The sequence below is a fragment of the Fundulus heteroclitus genome, chromosome 20 (assembly GCF_011125445.2).
Source record: "Fundulus heteroclitus isolate FHET01 chromosome 20, MU-UCD_Fhet_4.1, whole genome shotgun sequence".
Classification (NCBI taxonomy): Eukaryota; Metazoa; Chordata; class Actinopteri; order Cyprinodontiformes; family Fundulidae; genus Fundulus; species Fundulus heteroclitus.
The window spans coordinates 17,616,083-17,640,644 of record NC_046380.1 but is presented as its reverse complement, the minus strand read 5'-3'; the positions used below and the strand labels follow the sequence as shown (position 1 = coordinate 17,640,644).

Genomic DNA, 24,562 nt, shown 5'->3' with positions numbered 1-24,562 from the left:
TTGCACAAATCCAAATTTTTGTTGTGAATTTGTAGCAAATAAGAGCTAATCTTTTAAGTGTATATATATATATATATATATATATATATATATATATATATATATATATATATATATATATATATATATATATAAAAACTTTATTAAGTTGAGACTTCTTTTTGGACTTACACGCAGACCTGGCTTTGGGCTGCACCGCACTGCAGCACAAATGTTCATTTCATGAAAAACGTGAAGAAAAGTGTCAAGTTTTGACAGCAGTTTATTGTACATTAAAACATTTCCCACAATTGTCCAGCAGCAAAAGCCCACTGGAGTGTTTTTTTACACAATGATAGGTGTGCAGAGGCCATCGTCCTAAAGACACAATCTTCATCATATCCATATAAAGTGTCATAGTTATGAGCAGTATATATAGATTCAACCAGTGACCCATCATCGCCTCATAATACTCGTAATATTCCCACAGCAAACCGCAGTGAAACTCTTTAAAACCTGCGTGTCGAGATTTACACTGAAGGAAAAAATTTTTTTAGACCAACAGATCAGAGAAAAGAAAATAAATTGTAGTGAAAACTATCCTCAATGTGTGGATCTTTATCCTGAAAACCTACAAAATAAATCCAAAAAGCAGGCTTTGATGGACGGTGAGCAGGTCCAGGTCTTGCTCTGCACCGTGACTCACAACTCCTGAATCGTCACAGGCTCCTGCAGATCTGTGCAAGTCCAAACAGCCGCCGACACGCACTTTGGTTCGCTTTCCTACGGCACATACCAGAATCATCTATCAAAGCGAGGGCACTGCCCCGATTTTCACTTTAGGAACCGACAAAGACGACGCACGCTCACAAAAATGCAGAAAATGTAGTGGAAAAAGGAAGGCGGCTGCTTCTGTGTCATCATTAAACCTCCTAAGACTGCTGTGCAATTAACACTTTTGGGCCTCATTCGACACAAACGAAGCTGGAACGGAGATCCCGGCCGAAACCAGGCGGCACAAACTGATCCCAGCTCCTCCCGACCACAAAAAGACATAAAAACAAACCCTCTCCTCAGTAGTCTGCCTCTGCTGACTCTTGCAGCAGGACGTCTGTGTGACTAATGATGAAACGAGCACTTGAGGCACGGCGGACAGAGACGGACACAGCCGAGCCTCGGGGGAATCATCTGCGATATTTTTATTTATTTGTCATCATGCAAACACCAGCACACCAACCCGACGCCTTCTCTCTAAAAACTCTCAGCTCATATTTCATCTAATAAACGAGCCGAGCTTAAACTGGCTCTCCACATCTCAAGACAACAAGATTCAATATTTACTTAATTTAATATTCATTTAATATTAAGACATAATGAGGAACGAAACACTAACTCCATTGCTGGAGGGGGTGTTAGGAAAGAGACAGGAACCTAAATACCATCCGACTCCACTGGAGACTCGTTCCTTTTTCACCATTTCTACCTTATATACAAACTGGAAGGTCCTTGCTCCACCAATAGCAGCATATTCCTACGCAATGTCCTGTCCCTTTAATAACACCTGCCAAGCACAGTGCCTCACAAAAGTATTCACACCCCTGAACCACTCCACCTTTCAAGTTACAGCTGTGTTTTCTTGGGATATTTGGTGAAAACAAGAGAAACTGTTGAGAATAATAGAAGTTTTTAAACATAGAAATCTGACAAGAGTGGCATGGATTTGCATTTAGCCCTCTTTACTCTGACATCTACAATAAAACTGCCTTCAAAAGAGACTCAAACCTACGGTAAAAAGAGCAACAATCAGAGGCAGCTGAGAGGCCCATGGTAACTCTGGATGGGCTGCAGAGACGCACGGCTCAGGTGGAAGAACCTGTGAACAGGACGACTATTAGCCTTGTGCTTCACAAACGTGGCCTATAAAGCAGAGCGGCGAGAAGAAAGCCATCGTTTTGGTTCTCAGTTCTCTACCGGAGAAGCAAACAACCTTTTTGACCAATATTGACCAGCCTTCACTGGAAATACCACAAAGCCCTACTAGAGACTGCAAGATCTTAGACCAGGGTTCATTTTCCAGCTCTACAAAGACTCCAAACATGCAGCCCAAGCAACAGTAGAATACCTGTGTTGGAACGGCCTAGTCAAAGTTCAGACCTAACCAATGGAGAATCATAGAAGGTCTCCATCTAATCTGACTGGACTAGACTGATTTAGCAAAGAAGGGTTAGCAAGTAGGTTGACTCAGAGGGGCCCCGACTAAAAATGCAAGCCACACTTTTCAGATTTTAATTTCTACAACTTTAGCAACCACGTATTCATGGTCACCACTTACTGCCCGCTGATGTGTCAAAAACAAAATCTAAATAAAAACCACACTCGACGTCTTGAGTTTTTCCACATTTTTTTGCCCCATTCCAACCAGAAGTGTAAATACGTTTGCAGGGAACTGCAGGTAGTGCTCTTTCACTCACTGAAGACTTTAGAAATTAAATAGACTGAACACACACACACACAGGTTTATCTTCACAATGACAGACTGTACAGAAAGTGACCAGAGGAAGAAACTTAATGGTCCACAACAAATATTGATGCTTTCTGATTTAAGGCTTTTTGAAGCCAGAAAAATCAACGTATTAACTTATATAAAAATAATAATAATAATAATAAAGATACAGCAACAACCCCAAGATACCAATACACTTGATATGAGTGAATCACTGTGGATAAAAGAGGAAAAACAGGGGGTGCTGTCAATCACATCCCGCACAGGAAGCTAAGCCAGCGGTACAACTGAGAAGACAAGCGACCGTCGTTCACTGCGCACTTATTTGGAAACAAACAGGCGACATGGAGCCTGACAGCCAGCAGTTTATAGTGGGTGAACCGCCTGGCAGTGTGCGAGGTGCGACTCAGACATTTACCCTAAGAGGAATGTTCTTTATCTCAGTATTTATCTGTCAAACCCCATGACAAACCCCGGTCTCTCTGCTTCTAGTCATCTTTGTTCCTAAAATAAAAAAGATGCTAAATGAGGTCCAAGTGCAAACAATGACTTTAAGGTCCTTAAAAAAAACAAATAAAATAAATCAACGTTTTAGAGAGCAACATTGAGCAAGATTCCTGACAGAACGTAACAATTTAAACACCCCATTAATCATCATTAAACATCTTCCCATCATTTATTCATCCGTTTTGGTCAGCTGCGACCGCGGCGCAGTCGCTCCTAAAGCCGCACCGTGTTGATCCGCAGCGGCTGCACGTTCTTGCCGTTGGCGTGGCTCTGGCCGGGGCTGAAATACGGGAAGACCTTGGAGGTGAATTTCTCCCGGTACGTGTAGAGCCAGGACATGTCGTCCGCGTTGTAGAAGATGAGCAGGCCTTTCGGGTAGTCCAGGAACACGCCCACCTTCTCCAGCTTGTTCTTGACGTTGAGGCGCGTCCAGGGCTCGGTGCAGGCGCTGTACTGGTTGCCGTCGTGCATGACGATGCAGTAGAAGCCGCGGCTCGGCTGGATCTGGATGCTGCCCTTGCGGCTCACCGTCTCGTTGGCCACGCCGATCATCCACTGCGTCTTCTCCGACACCATCACCTCCCAGTAGTGGACGCCCGACACGAAGCCCTCGGCCCCCAGGACGGACACCTCCACGTCGAAGCGCCGGGCGGAGTCCTGCAGGGGCTGCGGGTGGAGATTCCCGTAGGCCACGATGGTGCAGTCGTCTGAGAGGATCAGTCTTTGGTGGGCCGTGATGGGGTCAAGGGTCAAGGCTGCTGGCACTGTTGAGATAAAAAAGGAGACTGTTGCTGCTTACAGGTTCCATATATCAGAAAAATAACACCACAAATGTTAAAATTGGTAAACATAACTCGAAATAACCTTTCCGTTGATTTTCACAGCAGGTTAATCATTTTAAAATGCACTTTTCTAAAACAAAAATTGTGCTTTCCTGATTTGAGCCCACCAAAACAGGAAAGCACGACCATATATGGAGGATATCTCCCGGGATAATCACAGAACAGGTAATTTTCTTGTTATAAATCCACAAAAAGAAATAGTTTTCAAACTGATTTACAATATTAGATTTCAAATGGATGTCAAGCCGATAACTCGCTACACAGAAACAAGAAATGGTAAACTGGTAGGGAGGATAGAGCGCTTCTCATCCACCAAATACAGTTTCTCTACTGGAAATCCAACCAGCATTATAAAAGGGAAGCAGCAACTTAAAGCTGAGATGATAAGGACATAATATGGTTTAAGCCCCAGTCAGGAAGGATGGCTGGAGCAGGGAGTTAACAGCCGGACCACTGCGCGTGCGGTTTAAAGCCAAAAAGTTTATCGGGGAAGAAATGCCTTCATTTACGATAATTGCGTAGGTGCATTATCAGTTTCTCTTCTCGAGCTGAATAAAGGCGTAAACCTTTGAGTGCATGTGTCCTCAAACTTATTTATAACGGTTTATTGTTTAACAACCATACTGTGGTGTAGCTAAACCCTCACGAATAAAACCTAGAATGATTATGTGCAGTAAAGCGTGACTACAAAGCTTCCTAATATGAATTATTTGTTACTGTGATGAATTTCAGGCAGGTTGGGCTCACAGAGTTTTTAAATACCTGGGTGGTGTGCTGGTTTGGTAGGTCTCCACGGTACTACACTCAAACAGTTCTCCTGACTTCCGCATCTCCACCTTATGTACACAAATTAAACTTGAAGACTGCCTTTATGACTTTTGCCTCAGGTGTTCATCGTCTTATGTACCGTCTCTGGTTAGTTTACATTTTTCGGCCGTAACTGTAACATTAACATTAAACTTCATGACTTGGAAAAAGATGTCAATGTTACTCGGAGTCATGCCAAAGAGATTTATTGTGAGCCGGTTGGTAAATATACTAAAGCTGCTGATAAAACGTAACAAAATAGGTGTAGCCACAGGCCCAAAATGTTCCTGCTGATTAAAACGCCACGATCGGGAATGAGAAACCAAAAATGCTTCTTTGGACAACAGCTGCATCCATGATGATCCAACTACACCATGTTTCTTTTTATCTTCAACACCACCGGTCTTCAAAGTAAAGTGTCCTGCAGGGCAGCTCATTTTCAGCAACATCAACCTACGCCGGGAGTGTAAACAACACAGACAGACAGTAATTATGGGGATGGGAGGAGCAGTTTCAGTTCACAGCTCTGTACGATGTCAAAGTCTCTGTGCAGTTCTGGGTTTTAGGGAGGGTTTGTGCCCAGTGGAGCTGCTTGCAAGCATGGCTTCTGATGTAGAACCCCTAGGAGCGCTGTAATAGGGTGTAATAATGCATTCAGATTAAACATGGGGAAACAAGAGCAAATTAGTTTTCTTCAATAGAGTAAAGCTTTCAGAAATCCGTAAATGTGTAGACCGGTCCAGTTCACAAAATACTAGTCTGTATATTGAGTGTAATAACAAACATAGCACTTTCACTACAAAGATCCACTATGCAGGTCAGCTTAGATGCAAACAACAAATAAAGAGGACAAATCTCAACCACTGAAAAACCTCTCAAATACTTTGTGTCATGATTATTTAATAAATGAAATATTTGATTTTAAGAAAGCAACAATGCAGTTCAGGGGACAGTTAGGACTAGACGGCTCATTCAGGAAAGTAGGGCTGCACGATACTAGAAAATATCTACAATTATCACCGCCGCAGACATTAGTTGCGATAGATGACAATTTTCTTTCATCGCTTTCTCATGTGTGCGTCCATCACTCTGTGACCTTTAGCATTTTTGGCAATTCCATTTTATATCTGCTGCTGTGGGGCCGTGCAGCTGGCTAAATGTTAGATTAGCCTGTAAATTTCAAGTTTATACCCCTTGGAATATATTAGCCAACAATTATTTCACTCTAAACAGTCGTTAGTGATATGAATATCGCACACACTAATATTGCGCTGACAATATATTCACAATATATTGTGTAGCCCAAGCAGGACGTCATCAGCCAGGTCAATGTAGAGATTGTTTATGATTACAAGTAGGGCTGAAACTAACAATTATTTTATAATAGTCGACCAATCTGCCGATTATTTTTCAATTAGTCGACTAATCCCGATTATTTATGATCTCCATCATATTTTGTAATAAAAAAAGAACACTTTGGTTGCTAGTAAAACCTTTTAGTCACTTATCGTAGTCTACACACCTGTAAATGTCCCTTTATTGCCTCTTGTAGTCACTATCCTTTATTACCCTTTATCTTTATAAATTAAAATACATACAATATTCATTGTAAATTTAATTGACTTTAAAAAAACTTTTTACAATCCTTTATGTTTCCCAGCATAGACATTAAAGAAAGCTGCCTGAATCATTCATTACCAAATATATTCTCCATCGCTCCAGTTAGACATTCAAGGTGAATAAAACTATCCCGTGATGTAGCTTCACATTAATCCTAAAGCCCCAGTGTGTAAAATGTTCACACAGTGAAAATTAATTACAAACGACTTTGCTGTTAAGCGCATAATAATTACCACAGAAGCTGCGGAGAGTCATAAATGTAACAATGTAAAAACATGTCCTCCATGTATTAGCTACTGCTAATAACTAATGGCTACGGTTGACTAATTCTTGCAGCCTTAATTATAAGGTTTATGAAATGAGATTATGATAATTGACGATTAGCTGCAGCAGCATTGTTTTTGTCTGTGTCTGACTCAAATGAAGGAGAAAATGCCTGACAGCAACTTTAATGTTTCTCTTTTTTACTTAAGTGGTAATGACGTTAATGCATCGAGAATGCACATTTATGACCAACGATGCTTTAAAGAATCTCCTCAGTGTAGAGCTAGCCAGTCAAGTAATACAAGGTGGTGTTTAATCTCTATTGACAGACTAAAAACTAATTCAGGACATAATTGAATGATACGTTTATTGTTTGACCTCCCCTGCTTGTCTTGATTGAATGCCACCCTGGGCAAAGAGCCATATCACTAAAACCAAAATCTAGCCCAGTTTGCCTGCTGCAGGGAAAGGTAAATTTTTTTTTTTAAACCCGTTTGAATTTAAATCTGCAAGGATAGATGGAGGTGAATTCTGTGGCCAGCGGACAGGACGGCTTGTTCGCTGATCAATGACAACTCAAGTGTTCGTTACAATCAGCTCATTAAAGATTCATACCCTGAGCGCCGGTTTGGGTCGAATGAAGAAACGGAGGAGATTCAAATTGTCCTGCTCAACATAAGAGGGGGTTTTAAAAACAGCTCAGAGTCCAATAGTTGTTCCTCCTTCCCAAACGGTGGATTTCAGGGCTGAGAGATAATGGGAGGAATGTCTTTGTTGCCTCTCTGGCAACTGCTGCTGATGGATCACAACCAATTGTTCAATTTAGCAGCCAGTCAAGTGAGGCCAAGAAACTGTCTGGCCTCCCTGCGGGCTGAGAAAGGGAGAACTGATTGAGAGTAAAAAAAAAAAACAACAACAAAACAACCAAAAACCATGAAATCCTCAGCGTGATCGTTGAATTATCAGTTTTGAGTGAATTATAGCTGTAAAAAGTCTTGCTCCACTCAGGACCTTCAAAAACCCAAACACACCACCTGAGAAGAAGCCCAAGGCTGTGCAAAACACCTTTTCCTTTCCATCAAAGCTCTCAGGTCTTTTTTAGATAAAGCAGAGGCCTGGCACATCTCGACTTTACATTTTTATTTCGCTCTTCTTTGCAAATTTATTTAAAGCCCGTCCAGCTGCAGCTCCCCCCCCCCCCGTAGCTTTTCAATTAGAAACAGGTCTGGGCTGGGAGTGAGGCATTCAGAGCGCTGATCTGCTGCTGAAGCCCCTTCAATTTTTCATCTGGATGAACGCTAAGGCTTGTCGTTGAGCTGAAAAGGCAAAAATCTGTCTTCATCTTCAGCTTCCAAGCAGACAAGCTTCAAAACACGGCCCCGAGCTACATGCTATCCATTATCATATTACCATAACATCTGCACAGTGTCGTTTTTCTGCTGCGAACCGTTCATAGAGTTACAACCTGAAAAACTAACCCTGGTTGCGTCAGACAATAGAAAATGTTTCTAGGTCATTATCGTAGACTAGATGTATACTTTTGCACACCGTAGCTTTGGTTAACATTTTTTTTTTTTTAGGGTTTTAGCTGAAAGTCTTTGTAGCCCAGAAATTCAGGCGAAATAACCACAACATTCAGGTTTTTTCTAAGTCTATTTATGGGACGACAAGAAGTCACCCTGTTTCCTCACTCCATCAGTCTTATAGGAAATTTTTTTATATTTTTATTTTTTTTATTAGTTTATTTGTCAGGGACAATGCAGCGCGCATTACTACATTCATAATTGTAATAGGCAGAGCCATAACAAAATGTGTAGATGTGTTGCATGAAAGGTTTCTAGCCTATAGGCTAATTTGCAACCCCAGTCAGGCCTTTATAAAATACATTTTTCTAAAACATAGCTCACATTGCACTATCATATATAAAATACATTATAAAAGACAACCATTAACATTTTACACAATCCTAACAACATTACACAAAACAACACCTCACATCCAACATAATCATAATGACTTTTTAAAAAAACAAACAAAAAAAAAAAACAGATCCTGCACCTCTAGTAGGAAGATTTCCCTTTATTGCAGGTAAAAGTAAAAACTACCAACTGGTATCGGCCTTAAACTGGTCGACTCTGGGTGCAGCCACCTCCTCAAATAAATGAAATGTGCATCATTGTTCACCTGAATTAAGTAAATTTTTTTATGTTTTTTGTGCCGAATATAATCAAATATTTCAAAACGTTTTGATATATCACATTTCTTATATTACTAGCACCACCAGCAACAAAATAAAAGGTAGCTTTCCTCCAAAACGGAGTGAATTTTCCCTCTTGCTAGATCAAGGATGATTAAATCCAGCAGGCGGCTCATAATTTATTAACAAGCAGCATCTTGTTTGTTTAATCTCAAAGCTTATCCTACAAATTGGGACTGCCAACACGCACGCGACCCGAATTCAGCTGCTTCAGCTATAAAAGCAAACCTAACTAAACATGTGAATCAGGCCCCCCTCCTTCGGCATCATACTTATAGAAGGACATGGTGGGATTCCTGGCAGCTTTGAACAGACTGAATTATTTTACTTGATCATTTCAGTGTTTGGCTTGAGGCCCCAGAGTTTCATACATAAATGCTTTGGTCTGCCTTGAAGCACCACTGGGAACTGCAAAAGATCTATTTTACAATGTTTTTTTTTTTTTTTGCAGAATCAAGCCTAACTAAGCAGCAAACACGTTTCAGATCTAGACAACCTTCAAGCCGTCACGCTCCCTTACCTGGTGAAATGTCCTGGAAGAGGGATTTCCATATTGTGTACTGTAAGGGCCCCATGTACTTGGAGGTCGGGAAGTCCTCGTACGTCAGATTGGTCTCGTGTATCTTCCCTTTAACCCTGAAAAACAGATCAATAACCGTCTGAACCGAGGTCGTCGTTCGCAACTTCATATCGACTCTCGTGCTAAGCAGCGCCGACGATTGATTAAAAAGATTTTTTTATTAATGCATTTTGAATTTTCCATTAGCTTGCAAACGGCATCATTAATCACGGCGCCGCATGGATGAAGCTGGCAGAACAGGTGCGGGGTTCACACATCCAGATATGCCCCTCTACGTGAAGGACGGTAAGCTGCTTTACATGCAGACACTTTTTCCCCCCACGCCAACATTTCCATTCACGTGTTACACATCCATAAATAATTAACACCACTTCCTCAGGCTTCTCCTGTGCCAAAATGTGCATCTTATCCTGCAGCCATCCTGCTCTGCATTAACCCCTCCTGCTGTATAGCAGGTGTTGTCTTTCTGAGTGATAGAAACCAACAAAAATGGACCAGGAGAACTAAAGCTAATTTCCTCAGTGTGTTCAGGCAGCATCAGACCAGGCGGCTTAAACAGCACTACTCTGTTCCTACAATATTTCCATTTTAAAGCTCCTTAAATATGATTAACATTGTGCTTACTGACTGATTTTATGTGGTACAATGCACTCAAAAGAAAATCTGTTAATATGTGCAAGTACGACTTTGGTTAGCAAATATTCAGAACATCACGGTACATTGTGTCACTACCTGATCGGACCCCTGAGCTGTCTACAAGACTGCCTGACTGTAATGATTAAACTAGAAGTGCATTCATGTAAGGCAGCCTGGGCCCAGGGTACGCGCTAGCAACAATAAACCAAGTAAATTAATTCAATATGAAAAGTTTATTTTGGCTTTATGTTAGAAACAAGGCAGCGTAGTCCAACTACTCTGTCCTCCCGGCAGAGATGGATCGCTCTCCCTTTCAGGAGAGAGCGATGCAAACAGAGGGGCGGAGTGATATTACACACAGACATATATACGTAGACGCGTCATAGGGCGCAGGTCCGCACGTCAACGTCACCGCCATATTGTATGTGGCAGAAAAAAGTTGGGTTCTGTTATTTTGAACGTGGATCAGAGAAGATGCCTCATTCCTGTGCTACAATAAACACACACACACACATATACACATATATATACATATACATATATACACACACATATACACATACATATATATATATATATACACACATATATATATACACACATATATATACACACATATATATATACACACATATATATATACACACACATATATATATATACACACACACACACACACACACACACACACACACACACACACACACACACACACACACACACACACATATATATATATTTTTTTTTGTGTGTATGTGTTATGAATATAAGGATCAATTTGTTAAATCTAAACATTGTGGTCTTCATTATTTCATAAAACCGTGTCACATGTGAACCTTTAGGAACAGACTTTTTGGGTGAGTATTAAAGAGGTAAAATTAATAATATGAGAAAAAAAGTCCTAGGTCAATAAAGTAAAAATAAACAAACAAACAAACACAAAAGTGATAATGTTATGATAAAAACATCATATTATGAGAATTAAGGGGGAACATTTCCAAAATAATCACAGTTTGCAGAATTATTTCACTCCTGGAGTAATAGGTCCAGGTTAGATTATTTTAAATATTTTTATTCTTTAGGAGAATAAATTCAGGAGAATGAAGCTAAAGGGTACGAAAATAAACTTGTAATATTACAAAAAATACTACGAATACAAAGTATATTCAGAGATTAAAGTCCCTCTGATACTGTTTAAGTGACTGAGTAACTGCAGATTTGCCACATTTAAGATGGCGGACGCTCTGACGCATCGCAGCATAGGCAGAACCCGCCCAATGACGCGTCTACTCTTATATTATGTCTATGATATTACACACTTGGGAAGAATATTCAATGCACCTTAAAATCCGGTGTGCCTTATGGTCCAAAAACACTTTTTTTTTTATTGCCTGGGTTCCTTCAATGTTTTTAAATTCCCAGCAACTTGGAGACATGAAGGATGCTTTGTGGTTGCAGCTCTAATTCAAAGATTCACTCCTCCCTTAAAGCTGCAGTTCATAGTTTACTTTTTCAATACTTTAGTATTCAGTCTACTGGTAAATGCTTACATGTTACAAGTAAAACTGATCAACACAGGTGATTAAGGATTTTAGGAATGTTCTACTTTAGAGAAGAAGTGCCATTTAATAACCTCAAGAGAGCTGAACTGCAAAGTTAAACCTGCTTGACTACAAAGAGCTCTCAAAATTTCCACACCTAATTTTAATCATTGTATTTCTCGGACTATAAGTTTCACTTTTTTTTTTCCATAGTTTGGCTGATCCTGCTACTTATATTCGGGTACGACTTATAAATCAAATTTAAATAGTAATTTATAATGACCAACATGAACCAAGGAGTAAACATTACCGTCTATAGCCACAAGAGGGCTCGCTAGGCTTGTAAAAACTACCTTGCTCCTGTGCCACTTAAAAATTTGTTGAAACATTAACTTATAGACAATAAAGACTGAACACATGTTTGTATATTGTTTCGTTGTTTCAGTATATGCATTCACACAGGGGAGCGTTTCGTAGTGCAGCTTTAAAGTAGAGGGGCTGTCTGTAAAGCTAATAGCAGCTAGCGTTAGCTGACAGGTAGGTTGTCCGGGCGTGTGATCAGCTTCAGTGATGCATGTGAGCTTTATATGGTTCTCAAACATCCGCGTCGTACTGTTAGCTTAGCACGTAGCACCGTTATGCGCTCGCGGTATAATTTAGCTTTTACTTTGATTACTTTCAGCATAACGGGCCGTTGCTGGTTGGAGTTACTAATTCAGCCCATTCATCCTCCCAGGTGGGTTCCACGTTATTCAGCTGGTTGTAGATGCAGCTGTGTTATTTAATAAATTCACTTACCAGATTAAATATCAGTGTTTAGTCTTGGATTGTGTGAAATAAATGTCTAAATAAATGTGTATAGTCTGGTGCGACTTGCACGTTTTTTCCCTTTTTATGACGCACTTTTTGACTGATGCGACTTATATTCCAGAGCGATTTATAGTCCGAATAATACGGTAATTATGTTCAGTATTGTAAGACAGCAATTATTATATCTTAATTTATTTAGATTTATCAATTTTATAGTAATAGCTACCAGCATATCATGCTCACAATTCTGCCTATAGTAATAGCCATCTGTACATATATTCATAGTACATGTAAACTCTGTTATAATAACAACCATCTGTATATTATGCTATTGTACATATCTGTAAAACTCTATAGTAATATCCACCTGTATATTATATTCAGTACATATCCAGCTGTAAATTTAGTTCACAATACTAGTTATCTATACATTATATTCATAGGACAAATCTATCAGTAAAATTCTGTCTATAATCGTATCCATCTCTATATTTATTCAGTAAAAACCCATGTCCTGTACTTATGGAACCATTGTTTATCCTGCACTTGCTACTATTGCACTTCTGGTTAGACCTAAACTGCATTTCCTTGCCTCGTACCTGTGTACCTGTGTAATGACAATAAAATCTAATCTTAATGAAAAATTGTGTTTAATTTGAAGAATCTTTGCCATTTAATGTCTTTTTTGCCATTACACTATTCTACCTTTTTTCTGCCTTCAGATATTGAACGGTTAAATTAAATCCCCATCCACCTCCTGATTAGACATTACGGCTGGTTTAATTCAGCCCCAAAGCTCCATCTGTTCAGGGATTAGCTGGTGCTGTTGCTCAAATCTCTACTTTCTCCAACTGGTCAGCAGCTTTTGCACGACGCTGCACCCACATTTAACACCTTCTGAGCCATTTTGACAAATATTCTCGGACTCCCGAATCCTTCTTTGGAGGACGTTCACTCGTGACCACACATACCTCTCGGATGTGACGGCCACGCCCTCCAGGAAGTCGTGGCGGCCCGTCTCGTTGAGGCGCTCCTGCAGGATCTGGATGCCCTCCTTGACGTCGCGAAGCTGCTGGCTGTAGCACTGGATCTTGTGCTCGATGTCGGACAGCTTGCGGGCCGTGTCCATCTCCAGCTCCTCCAGCATGCTCTTCTGGCGCTCTCGGAGGAAGCGGTGAAGCCGCTCGAAGGCATCCCCGATGGTCGCACGCAGACTCTTGGCTGAGGACTGGAAAAAAGGAGAGGCGAAAGGTTTCCGGGTTAGGAAAGCTGAGCTCATTCGTTGACAGCTTAGGTCTAATTACGCAGAAATCAATAAATCCAGGGTTTGTTGAGCACTCTAAACTGTGCTAATATGACAAACAGTAACTCATTGACGCAGCATGTAGATGCAATGATTTTAAGAGGCTCTGGTGGGCAACGTAGGAACACAACCTCCTGAATATTAGGAGTATTTCAGAATACTGTACACAAGCAGGGAAGGAGAGCCTAGGGCAGGGTTCCTACAGCATAAGGCAAGTTAAATTCAAGACTTTTTAGGACGTTTTAATGCCACTTGAAATAAAAAGTTAAGACCAAATTCATGATAAACAAGAAAAAACTTGGTTGCGACAACTTCACCCAAATGTTTATTTTAACATAAACCATTACTTTCTGGCCCAGTAGACATGTTTAAAACTTTGAGAAGCATTTCATATAGGAAGAAAGCTAAAAAACACAAATTACAGATATATTTTTGACAACTACTGAACTGAATTCTCAAACTTTGTTTTGTTCCCTACTAAAATAAACTATTTTGGTATCTGGTAAACAATTTTAAGACCTAAGAAAGACTGATTTAAGACATTTTAATGCCAATTAAGGCCTTAGTTTTAAGTTACAGAATTCAATGCCTTTTAAGACTTTTTAAGGATCCGCGGGAACCCTGGCCTAGGGGAGCCTGGGTGCACTGCAAAAATGGAACTAAAAGTAAGTAAAATTTTCTTGAAATTAGGTATTTTTCCTTGATTTGAGCAGCTAAATAAGACTATTTGCCAATGGAATAAGAGTTTTGCACTTAAAATAGGAACAATTCATCTCCATCATCTTATTTCAAGTGCCGGATATCCAATTATCTTAGGGGTACAATTACTCATTCCATTGGCAGATAGTCTTGTTTAGCTGCTCAAATCAAGGAAAAATATACTAATTTTAAGAAAACTTTACTTACTTTTAGCTCCCTTTTTGCAGTGTGGGAGGACCAGTGGGCAGACGGAGGAGCTAGATCCATTAAACATTCCAGCAGTTTTAAGTAAAACCGAAGAATTCAAACCGATGAGTAATTTAGAGCTTAAGAGGAAAAAAAAAAAAAAGTAATGTGTCAAAGGAAGCGATCACAGTATTTGCACTAAGAACTAAAAATACCCGTTTAAAGGCAAACATGTCGAAGCCTGTGTTTCATACAAGCAGACGCGTCTGGATTAATAAAAATGAAACCGGTATATTATATTGATCCCTTTACTGTGGTGAGTTTTCATCCAACCTTCACCGCAACTTTAATTAAACAAACAGCCTTCTGCAATCTCTAAACTTCATTTGAATTTTTTCCCCGCACCCAAAACGTCGTCGTTTCAGCCGACCCGCTCCTGCTGGGAGCTCGTTATAACGGCCGTCCCTCAGCGAGCCAAAGCTTCCTACCTAGTTAGGAGCTTAACTGATGGTGTGGAGCGAGGGGAGGATGACTGCAGCGGAGCAGCCATCAGTCACGCTGACATGTTTGTTGTTTTGGCCCAGCAGGCCGTGATGGCACCGAGTGGGTGTCTGCAGCCTTCAGAGACGTCAGGCTGGACACTTCTCACGGCGGCGTGTCATCGAGTGAGCCCCTGCGGAGGTTTTCAGGAAATCTGACATCCTTCGCAGTAGTAAAAAAAGTTTTAAATAAAAAAATAAATTAAAAAAAAACGCAACCACCTCGCCTCTGACTAAACAAAAATAAAGAGAAAAAAAAAGCCGGGAGTCATTTCATTGTCAGCTCCCCTAAATGCACCAGAGATCAATGCGGTCAGAGCGTGGCCCACTTCCAGGAACAGCACTCTCTGCAAATGGATGTAAAACTAATGAGATCAGCTCATTTCCAATGAGCTAAAAGACCTATAACAGGCAGTTGGAAAAAAAAAAAAAAAAAGTCGATAAAACGGACCAGAACTGCAAGACTCTGACTGGGCAGAGGGACGGACAAGAAGGCAAGCGATGCGGAAACGTCGCCGCAGAGGCTGTAACCAACACAGCTGAGCAAATAAAAAAAATAAATAAAAAAAAACTCTTCTCTGTGGAAATCAGAATACGACTGACGGCTAATCCAGCTCCTGGTTTTGTTGTTACGGGAGAGAATAATGACAGTATCTATGCAAAGGGTGCGTGAGAGTGAGTGGTTGAGCAAATATTTATGACTCACTTATTAACACGAGTTCTTAAGAAGAAAAAAGACACACAGACCTGGTTAGGTTAGAAATCACCTGTGATAACCAGGAACCAAACACACCACACCTACTTAAAAAACACACAAAAAAAACTATTTCCATCAGAATAGTTGAATTATAGATGGATTTTGGCATTTTACTTTGCAATGCTTGAAACTGAGGCCAAACTCTCTCTCTCTGTCTGGCTTAAACTACTCCCTTTCTGTTTGATTCAACACTACTACTCTACGTCCATCAAGGAACCTGCAGCACCTCCTTTTCTTTCATGCTTTTTATGTTCACCTGTGGAATTACAGTATGATTATGTGACAGCATAATGGTGGCCTAGTGGTTAGAGCATCACGCTTGTCTCATGAGAAGGCTTCAGGAACCCGTTTCGAACCCCGCAGACTTCCATTATGGGTCCCCTGAGTAAGACCCTTGGCCCCAGATTGAGCCGCGGGCGCAGGAAAAGCTGCCCATGGAACAATCCCCTAAGGGCGATGCTGAAGAAAATTTTTGTTGTAATGTACGATTAAATGCAAGACGACTTCTTTGAAACACAACCCTGGGTCTTTCTGCATGGAGCTTGCATGTTCTCCCTGTGCATGAGTCCAATAACAAGGCTGTTAGGTTAACTGGTCTCTCTAAGGCTACGTTCACACTGCAGCCTGAAGTGACCCAATTCTGATTTTTCTGCCCATATGCGACCTGTATCTGATCTTTTTATGACAGTCTGAACGACACAGATCGGATTTTTTCAAATGCGACCCAGGCTGCTTGGATATGTGGTCCTGAATCCGATACGTATCTGAACTTTTCAAATGCGACCTGTGTCTGTACGGCCGGGTCGCATTTATCCGACCTGTACGTCACCGATACTCGACAAACGTCACTATTCTGCTTCCTGCTATGCAGAAGCGGGAAGAAAAACGACACCCATAACAGACTACAATGAGAAGAGCAGTCAATGGAGGGAAAGCTCCGGTTAGAAAATAAATTAATGACCACCAAATGCGCGGCAGCATTATAATCCATGTTTACTTCGGCAAACACTGAGGACGCTTGCTACGTGTGACGTCATCGCGTCCTCGAGTGCGCATGCGGGACACTTAGGTTGAACGCATTCAGTTCACACAGGAGATCATATACAAGTCGCATATATTTGGAAATGTAAACGGACACGCAAAAAAATCCGATTTCACAAAAAAAAAAAAAAAAAAAAAAAAAAAAAAATCGGAATTGAGCATCAAGACCTGCAGTGTGAACGTAGCCTAAATTGCCTTTAGGAGTGAGTTTGTGCAAGGTTGTCTGCCATGCATGTCTCTGTACTCGCGTTTCCATCACTGTTTTTAAATGTGCATTTGAAGTATCGCATTAGAAGGGTTTTTTTTCTTCTTTTTTTTTTTACACTTAATTGAGGTATTTGTCGTATCAGTTCTGACGTAGCGAATGTTTGCCTCACGTGACCAATCAGCTGTTTCTGTTGCTGCCGCCTGCTTGGATGTTCCCATAACGCTGGTAAACAGGTCTGGAAGCAACAACAGGTACGTGTGGACCAACGAAGAGGCGCGAGCATTACTAAGTCTCATCCGTTAAAAGACAAAAAAAAGAAAAAACTCAGTACATTAATTTAAGCCTCACTTCATTACTTATCTGAGGTCTGTGCTAGTTAGCAACATCTACTTCCTGTTTATTGCAGTCAACGTATGACGATGTTACGCTATGCGCCTCCTGGTTAATTCGCTACAAACCAGTGAATGGAAACACGTCTGATGAGCTTTTTCTTTTTTGCAATATTTTAAGTTTGCTCAAAAATCGCATGAGAATTGGATGGAAACAGATTTCGTGTCTCTGCGATGGACTGGCGACTTGTCCAGGGTGTCCCCTGCTTCTCGCCCAATAACCAAGAGATGAGCACCAGCCCCCTGGTTACCCACGGATAGGCAGGTGCAGATAACAGATGAAGGGAATTACACAGTTTTTATAGGCTTTAGGAAGAAAATTGGAACAAAAAAAATAAATAAATAAATAAATCAGTCGTGGCAACTGAAGCCCGATCAGTGAATCTCTAAATAGCATAATCATTTTTAGTTAAAATAAATAAACAAACAATCTTAACCAGTTACCAAGAATCACCAGCAGATTTGGGTCCTCAGATTGACAATGAATTGTTTATTTTTAGATGCATCATCACTGGAGCTTTAGACAACAGCGGGGCAGATCAGGGCTGCCGGGTTTAGACGCTACAGAGAAAGTGATCTTTATAGTTAGTCTTTGGGGAGATCTTTGCTCAAAAAGGTTCAGCTCTGTATGACAAATATTTGTTTTGTTTTTTTTGTTTTAAAAAATGAGAACGGTTACATTACCTTGGTCTCAGTGAGTTGTCTCTGCAGGAGATGCAGGGCCTCGGTGTGTCCCTTCTCGCTCTCCTGCAGCGAAGCCAGCTGCTCCTTCATCTCTCTCTGCAGCACAAACAGGAAAAATAAAATAAAAATCAGCCATCAATAGCCAAACAGCAATGTGTCACAGCAACAGATCTTAACTCGGTTACCAAACACATCGAGATGTCTTTCCTGTCAATTTGGAGCTACTGCTGTATTGAAACATTTCGGCTACTTTTGAAATAACACCTGAAAGACATTTCCTTCCCAACTCCCAATCCTGCTGTATTAAGATAAAAAATTATATTACTTGTGTAAGAGCTCCGTTTGATCGGATATGAGGCTGCAAAGATTTAATCCCCGACACCAAAACAAACAAGCCAGATGGAGAGTGAGATATGAAAGGGAATATGAAATCTCTGGAGGTTCGTGGCTGTGTCAGAGGAAACTGGGTCTCATCCCGCGTCAGACACCAGCAGGAAAAAAAAAGCTTTGCCAAACACCACCTCCAAGTCTGCCTGAGGCAGGAGACAGGTGCACAGATTAAAGCTCGTAATAGAGACTAAACCACAGCATGCTGATGGAGCCATGCAGGCACGGGCCTCCATTAACAACGGCTACAGCAAGAGATCCTGGTAATATCACGTTAAAGAAAATCCATTTGGCGGTCGAGCTGCTTTATAATCAAATACATTTTTGTTAACAGTACTAAATTGTTCCTACAAATGAATAGAAGTATGAAGAAAACACAAAAGAGAACGATTATATTTTCAACAACGTCTGCCTTCATACGAAACATGCCCAATCTTTTGTTATTATAACAAAGCTCTTAGTTTAAAATATAAAGAGTAGCCAGAAAAAAAAAAGAAAAAAAAAAAAAAAACTGGCAAAATGTTCAAAATGAGAAAAAAAAAAAAAGAAAACTATTTGATACCAGCATCTGAAAATTCATGAGAAACCAGTTGCGTTACCCCCATATAACAATCCCCTATTCATTAGAGGAGTAAATTACCAGTTTATCACAATACGCTGTTATATGGCTTTGTTTGGATGATACGATGTTTGCCGATATCACAAAGTCTGTTATGATACGATTTCAATTAAATTCACAAGTCTGTTATTACGCAATGCCATCTGCCCATCTAACACCATTATTTACATTAACAAAAAACAAAATATGATTTGATAATTTTATTTCTAAGCTCATATATGCATTGAAATAAAAAAAAAAAAATCAGCATTCTTCTAATCTAATAATAATCATTATCACCACCATCTCAGATCACCTGATCACTATAGTCTCATGTCCTGTGAATTTCGAATTAAAGTTGCATCTTAAAAATGACGATATGTATCGATATTTTCATTTAGCATCAATTCAATATTTGATGCAAATAATAACTGATGCAAAATGAAAAATATCGATACATCGTTACACTACTTTTCATCACAAACACCAATCAAGCCCACTGTAGACATCAATAGATCCTTTTTATGCTTGTAGAGGAAAAAAAACAACTATAAACATTAAATATAATTTCCCTGGCTAAAACTAGACCTCACGGCAGTTTTGTGTTCTTGTAATGATATAACTGAAACTTTTGATGCTTTTCTTTCCCATTTTCTTTAGTTTTCTAGAAGAATTCATAAAACATTATTTTGGCAAGCATTAACAGGACTATTTTTGTGGTAGTAATATTGGTGTGTTAAATATTAGAATATTTCAAAATTGACATTACAGCATTATTTTAAAGATAATTTTAAAAACAAAGCAAAAGTAGATCAGACCTCCAAGTGAAAAATCTGCTTTTTAAGAAACAGCAACAGTTTTCTGTCAAACCAAGCTGATGGTTTTAAAGTCCTCTTCAGAAAAGCGGTAGGGACGGCAGCTGATTGGACCATAGTTTTAGTAGCCCCTGCTCCACACTGCTGAGCACTGCCTGTCAGCTGGCTTAAAAAGGCTCATTTACTTCCCTCTCAGAGAAATTTGAGAAAGGAATTCAACAGCTGGGAATTATGCCCGGCTGTATTGACCAGCTGATCATAACAAGAGAGGTAGCTCTTCTGACTGTAAATGGTAGACGGCAAAAATGAGCGCTTCTCCAGCTCTAGCTGGCCCATTAAAGCATTTTACACCAGAGCCATGTTTGTTCACGCTTACAAATTCACACTTTCCTAATGTGGCAGGGGAGGAAGCTGGAATTGCACCCTAAACTTTCTGCTTGCATGATGACTGCTCCTCCCATTAAGCCACAGACTCCCCGAACTAAACGAGGCGAGCAACGAGCACATCCACGATCTAACCCACTGCAGGCTGGTTACCGGAGCCTCTGGCTATGAAACAGTCAGATTCTCATACCGGCCCATGCATGTTTGGCATTAAAAGGTTGGGGAAGCATTTTAAAAAGTACTGGCTGTCAACGTGCAAAAGTACAAAACGGTAAGACACGTCTTCTTGTGTTTGAGTCTGATTTGTTTTGATAAGTTTGGAGCGGGAGTTTATTTGGTTCTGTATGGGGTTCTGGGTGTAACCGGATGGTTGGGAGCAGAAGAAGAGGACCGCGTTGGGCGCCATTCTTTTCACTGGCCCCACCCTAAAAAGTTATGGGCATAGGGTGAAATGAGATTTGACCTGTGAGTTACTTCTTCTGGACAGACGCATAAAACGGAGTATAGTGAAATAAATGCATGAGGGGGATCTTTGATGGAAGAGAATACCTCTCACTCTCTCTCCACACACACACTTCATCAAAATGATACTAGAAGATTTTCAACTGTATTTTTCTGTCAAATTTAAGAGGTTTGTGGAAAAGAAGCCAGGTTCCTCTAAAAGACAGATGAAAAAAAAAAAAAGGAGAAAGATTGCTGGTGCAGAAAGGATGGAGCGTGACTCTCCATGTTAATGATAGGAGTGCAGCAGGCTCAGCGGGCTCACCGCCTCATCGCTGCGCATTTGTCTGCGGCGAGTAGTCGGCTGCTCCCACGGAAAGGTAGAGCGATGCTGACAGACCGGCAGAGAAAACATGCTCCCCCTCTCCTCTGCTGCCGGCTGACAAACGGACCGACTGGTCAAGAAAGGGCAACTTTAACCCGCCGTCGCACAGATGCATCAATATGAACTCAATCCACCGCCCTTCCTTTTCAATTTTAGATGCTAAGTTTGAACATTTCTCCCCACTCAGCTCTAGCTAATGAATGGCACTTAAAAATCAACTTTAAATGGAAACATGCAGATGTGGATTTGGGCTTTCATGAAGAGTAAGAATTGACCTTGGTGCTGGCATTACTCCCTTTAAGGTCCTAAACCTCCTTTACAAACATGCTATTGCATAATCCTGTAATCTTCCTAGAAGCAAAATGCACCCTTCATATGCAAATCTCGCTGGAGCGACATTTCTAGCAAAGGAAAAAAAATAAAAAATAGACAGCTGAAGATGCACACAGGGATGGGATGTAAGGAAATGACAGGTGCTGGCAAAGAAACATTCTAGTATACGAGGGAATATAGAAACTAAAAACGCAGGTAAGTAAATGCTGGGAGAAGCAAACACTGACGGCAGACTCTGTATGTCTTGTTTTGTGAGGCCTCTCCCTCCTGCATATCCAATCTGACCAACATGACTCTGACATGACATTTCCCCAGGACGCCAAGCTGCAGGGAAATGGGGAGGAGGGGGGGTCACGTCTGAAGGATTATAAATCTAAAACTCATTTCATCCGGCTGTCATTTCCTTCCTCCTCTCAGACTCCTGTCATGTCAGCCGCTCCTAGGTAGATCTACATAAAGAAAAAAAAACATGAATAAAATGGGGAGCAGTTTTTTTTTCTACCCCCAGGTTCCCTAATAAAACTGCACAAGGCTTAGGAACCTTCATGCCGTCGTTACAGCTCTGAGCTTCTATATATTCAACGGCTTCACTGCCAGCCTCCACAAAGAGCTAAATAAAACCACCACAGCCTGCGTCATTATGAGCAAACGGGACTACCTTGCTGTACATCTCAATCCTCTAATTAATGTGGGAATCTATCCATCTATATCTCCCATTTTTTTTTTTTTAAATATATATATATATATATATATATATATATATATATATATATATATATATATATATATATATATATATATATATATATATATATATATATATATATATATACTGTCAAACGATTACAAATTTTAACTATAATGTCAAAAGGATAAAATATGCGATTAATTTGCGATTATTCTCGAGTTAACTATCATTTCTGAAAGTGTAATAGCCTGTTTGGGCATTTTAATATACAAATTTTGCAATAAATGACACTAATAAAATACATGCTTGTACAAAACATATTTTTATGTTATTTTTCAAGCACTTTTCAGAATTGGAATGAAAACATCCTGGTGCCAAATGTTAAACTCTGGACTATAATGGCTAAATGACTAATCATGATACCCTGATGTTTACACAATGTGTAAACAAATGTGTAAATTGTCAGGATTTGTTTATTGATGAACTCAGAACACACACAGGACAAAAGTTTGAGAGGTTTATTGAAGGGTAGATGACTGATGGAAGATGTAACCAGAGGTGCAGGAATACAGCGGCTCAGGGGTGCAGGTGAAGGCAGGGACTGACGGCCAGGAGAGAGAGAGTCCAACAACGCTGAGCGGGGTGGCACAGAGCAGAGCCTTCTCAGAGCGGCTAGTCAGGTTAGCAAATCACTGGGGACACCAGAACACAGAGCAGAACTTCCCAGGAACAACGGTGAGGCACAAAGTCTTTCAACGTGGCAAAACTAACCTTAAATCCGAAAACAGAAATAGACCTTCCAAGGCAAGGACGAGGACTGGCATGGAGTGGATGATACAGAAGACGGACCAGCACTAAAGTGAGGCAGAGGGAGGTTTAAATAGGAAGACTAACAGGTGACATGCATCTGACTGAATAATTACTAACAGGTGTGACTGACTGCAAGGAGAGTGAAGTGAAGGCTGGGTGGAAGGGAGGGCTGAAGTGAGGGGAAGGAGAAACTAAAAACAATAAATAAAGTTAACCCCTAACTAAAACAAGGTGGAAAAACCGAAAACCAATGGCAACAAAAGCCGAATCAAAACTAAACCATGACATTACCCCCCCCTCAAGGCCGGTCTCCGGACGGCCTAACAAACTAAACAACAACCAACCTAGGGTGGGTGGAGGGTGGTACGGATGGCGGGCTCGGGTCAAACAAAACAGATCAAAGCAGGGTGGGAGGAGGGTGGTACGGATGGTGGGCCAAAATCAAATAAAAAAAAACTACCCACTCAGGGCGATCTGAAACAAAAGGAAAAACAAAAGCGGACTAAAAGGGGTCACTAACAACCCCTGGTAAGCAAAACAAGAACGTCTAGCAGATGCTGGAAAGCAAACATCGCCACAAGGAAAGTCAGGCGAACATTGCCACAAGGCAAAACGGGCAAGGCCAGACGTGCTAACGCCAGGGGGAGAACAGGCGCACGACAGCGGCAAAGGGAAGGAACGGGCGCACGACAGCGCCAAAGGGAAGGAACGGGCGCACGACAGCGCCAAAGGGAAGGAACGGGCGCACGACAGCGCCAAAGGGAAGGAACGGGCGCACAACAGCGCCAAAGGGAAGGAACGGGCGTACTTAACGCCAAAGGGAAGGAACGGGCGTACTTAACGCCAAAGGGAAGGAACGGGCGTACTTAACGCCAAAGGGAAGGAACGGGCGCACGACAGCGCCAAAGGGAAGGAACGGGCGTACTTAACGCCAAAGGGAAGGAACGGGCGTACTTAACGCCAAAGGGAAGGAACGGGCGCACGACAGCGCCAAAGGGAAGGAACGGGCGTACTTAACGCCAAAGGGAAGGAACGGGCGTACTTAACGCCAAAGGGAAGGAACGGGCGTACTTAACGCCAAAGGGAAGGAACGGGCGTACTTAACGCCAAAGGGAAGGAACGGGCGCACGACAGCGCCAAAGGGAAGGAACGGGCGCCCTTAACGCCAAAGGGAAGGAACGGGCGCACGACAGCGCCAAAGGGAAGGAACGGGCGTACTTAACGCCAAAGGGAAGGAACGGGCGTACTTAACGCCAAAGGGAAGAAACGGGCGTACTTAACGCCAAAGGGAAGAAACGGGCGTACTTAACGCCAGAGGGAAGGAACGGGCGCACCACAGCGCCAGAAGGAAGGACGGGCGCACCACAGCGCCAGAGGGAAGAACGGGCGTACGACAACGCCAGAGGGAAGAACACGCCGGGGCGTGAGGGAAACGCCGGGGCTTGGGGAAGAGAACGCCGGGGCGTGAGGGAAACGCCGGGGCACAAGGGAAGCAGAAACATCTAAAATGCCAAGGAACTAGAACGGAGGGCGTACTAAAACGCCGGGGAACCGAGGGCGTCCTAAGAC

The 24,562-nt window shown here is 41.4% G+C and overlaps 1 protein-coding gene across 3 annotated transcripts in view; it reads right to left on the bottom strand.

The window, feature by feature from the left end:
* Nucleotides 1–244: 244 nt before the first annotated feature.
* The window catches only part of trim62.1 (tripartite motif containing 62, tandem duplicate 1), a 62,666-nt gene continuing 38,348 nt past the window's right edge, over nt 245–24,562 (bottom strand). For all 3 annotated transcript variants that reach the window (XM_012881383.3, XM_021307984.2, XM_021307985.2), the window contains exons 3-6: nt 18,153–18,248; nt 13,318–13,574; nt 9,300–9,415; nt 245–3,753 (exon numbers count right to left, since the gene is read on the bottom strand). In XM_012881383.3, coding sequence (XP_012736837.1) covers nt 3,203–3,753; nt 9,300–9,415; nt 13,318–13,574; nt 18,153–18,248 — 1,020 coding nt within the window. In that variant the 3' untranslated portion in view covers nt 245–3,202. The remainder of the gene's footprint in view (nt 3,754–9,299; nt 9,416–13,317; nt 13,575–18,152; nt 18,249–24,562) is intronic.